Source organism: Atta colombica, unplaced genomic scaffold, assembly GCF_001594045.1.
Source record: "Atta colombica isolate Treedump-2 unplaced genomic scaffold, Acol1.0 scaffold78, whole genome shotgun sequence".
NCBI classification, from domain to species: domain Eukaryota; kingdom Metazoa; phylum Arthropoda; class Insecta; order Hymenoptera; family Formicidae; genus Atta; species Atta colombica.
In genome coordinates this window covers 287,123-289,684 of record NW_017259570.1, presented here as the reverse complement: position 1 = coordinate 289,684, position 2,562 = coordinate 287,123, and the positions used below count along the sequence as shown (strand labels likewise).

Below are 2,562 nucleotides of genomic sequence, written 5' to 3'. Positions count from 1 at the left end.
TATGTCACAGTCAAAGTGTTAATTTAAATAAATATATACACTGATTGCAGCGGACTAAGTGTATACATTTACTGAGTTAACACTTTGATTGTGACATATGCAGGGAAAAAATGTTATACATATATATGGACATATTTTATATACAATTATATATAATTGTACATAAAATATGTCAATGTTTTGTATAATTATATATAATTTTATGTAATTTTATATAATTATATATACGAAACATTTTTTCCCTGGCATATATACAATTTTTATGTTTTGTCAAGATTATTCCACGAAAATGGCCTCTGTTATCTACCAAAGAGGCTATCAACGAAGATGCTGAGCAATACAATGCGCAGAAATTTCGGCATCCAAATTGTATGAAAATCAAAGCATCGATATCGAAACAGATCTATTTGGGAGATAGATTTTTACCCTCTCGACGCGGTTATAATTTCGATATGGCTCATTATCTGTTAATGAAGGAGAAACCAACAGAGAAAACGAATGTAATAGATGTTTGTAAAGAGGTACGAATGTACAAAACAATATCCATTTATGATTCTAATTGCGTAATCGTATTTTAATACTCTTAAAAAAACAGGTTGATTCGCTGGATACTACATACCGACGTAAGGCTTTGCGTGCGATAATGTTAGAACAGGTTTTAATACCAGGTAATGTTTGATTGTAGTAAAATGTATATCCAGTTAATTATATAATTGTTCTAATTAATAAAGCTAATTAATATAAAAGTATACATTCGCCTAGAATACTTCTGTTTTGTATCTTGTAGTTTCTAGATAAAAAGAATTCTAAACTTTAGGCGATCTATAATTCACATCATCAGATTTCAGAATAAAATATTGTTTATAATTCTTTATGTGCTATGTATTTTGATACACGAGTGTAAACTTGAATATATATTTTATATAATATATGTATACATTCTAATTTTTTAAACGTTTCTCACATTACAGGAACATATAAAAATTATAAATAGCATTACAACATACAAAATCAATAATTATTATTCATTTTTATATACAAAAATAATATCTTGAAAAAGCAAATTATAGATTGTTTGACGTCTAAAGAAACATTAGTTGCTTAGGATTTTTGAAATGTATTTTCATCTTTTAAACATATGATGAATTAATAAAATGAAAGAAAAATATGCTTCTCGATAGAATTAGATCAAGACAAGATTTTACGCTTTAGCGGCTTGATGGTGCGACGACCTCGGAATCCGCCGCGTTCGGAATACGAGAAGAAAGATGGTTGGAAGTGCATATCCCGCAAGAAGATTCTGATAGGAAGTGCGGAAAAGATGTTGTCTGTGCCCGAAGATGTAGTCTCTTTGCAAGGTACGTAATTGATTCAAAGTAATTCAGATTTATCTGTTAAATCCGTATCTCTCAGATAACTTCTGATGTTGAAGGGAATAATAATATGGCGATGGATTGGAGTTGCAATAACATGTTGGCCGTGTCCAATAATGATCGCCTGATTGTATATGATAATGATGGTGAAAAGGTATCATCCAGTGTCATCCGATGTAAGTCGATAACTTATAATAACAATCAAATCACCGACATTAAATGGGCCAGTGACGGTGAGTGTAACATAAAAAAAAATGGGAAATAGCGTTACATGTTACGTATCATCTTTGAATACAAGCATGTGACATGTGTCGCACAAATAATGATTGTTTCGAATAATTTGATATCGACAAGTCTACGCGATAATTACAATACTCTTTTTACAAGTTATATATATTTCTATCACGTTTTAACGTTGAAAAAAAGTTTAGCAAGTGTAACAGCAAAAATGATGTTTTGTTGCATTATTAAGATCTGTTGCCAGACAAGTAGAAAATAATTATATAATATATACATAATACGTGTCCCATTTTAATCTAAATAATAAACATAAATTGTTCGTGTAATTTTAGGCAATAAATTGATAATGTCCGTCCTCTTTCCTGAAAACGACACTTCAATGCTCGTGATGTACGATTTGAAAAAGCAAAAAATCTTGTGGGACGTCATGTGTAAATGTCGATTGGAAGAAAAAGGCTGTGTTATGCGTTGCGTTTGCTGGTCAGCTTACGATCGTCAAATCGTCACGTAAATATCAAGTTTATAATTAAAAACTATGGCACACAAAAAAACGTAAGCTAAATAAGACGTAAGGAGTAAGTGAATCGGTCAATCGTAATAGAGATGTAAGGTAATAACATAAACAATAGCAAATCTAAAACTCATTCTATAATTGCATAGGCGTATAAATCGTAAGTAATTGTAATTAAAAGAATTGACTACGTAATTAAATATGAAGATAATATTATAGACCAATAAAATATTAATTTACTTATTGCTTAAATGTTTTTGTGCGCTATAGTCTTAATTCTGCGAAATTTCTTTGCGGATATTAATTCTTTGCAATAGTAGAGTACGTATTAGATGTCCTAATTATTTTTTTTTCGAGCGTGGAACAAAAAATTTTTAGCTAAAGCACCTAGGATTATAATGCTATAAGTAAAATGTATTTCAAATTCAATGTATCATA

The 2,562-nt window shown here is 29.9% G+C and overlaps 1 protein-coding gene across 1 annotated transcript in view; it reads left to right on the top strand.

The window, feature by feature from the left end:
* The first annotated feature begins 643 nt into the window (after positions 1–643).
* The window catches only part of LOC108692650 (protein cortex), a 10,788-nt gene continuing 8,869 nt past the window's right edge, over positions 644–2,562 (top strand). The window contains exons 1-4 of the mRNA XM_018201000.1: positions 644–668; positions 1,182–1,358; positions 1,433–1,606; positions 1,946–2,120. Coding sequence (XP_018056489.1) covers positions 644–668; positions 1,182–1,358; positions 1,433–1,606; positions 1,946–2,120 — 551 coding nt within the window. The remainder of the gene's footprint in view (positions 669–1,181; positions 1,359–1,432; positions 1,607–1,945; positions 2,121–2,562) is intronic.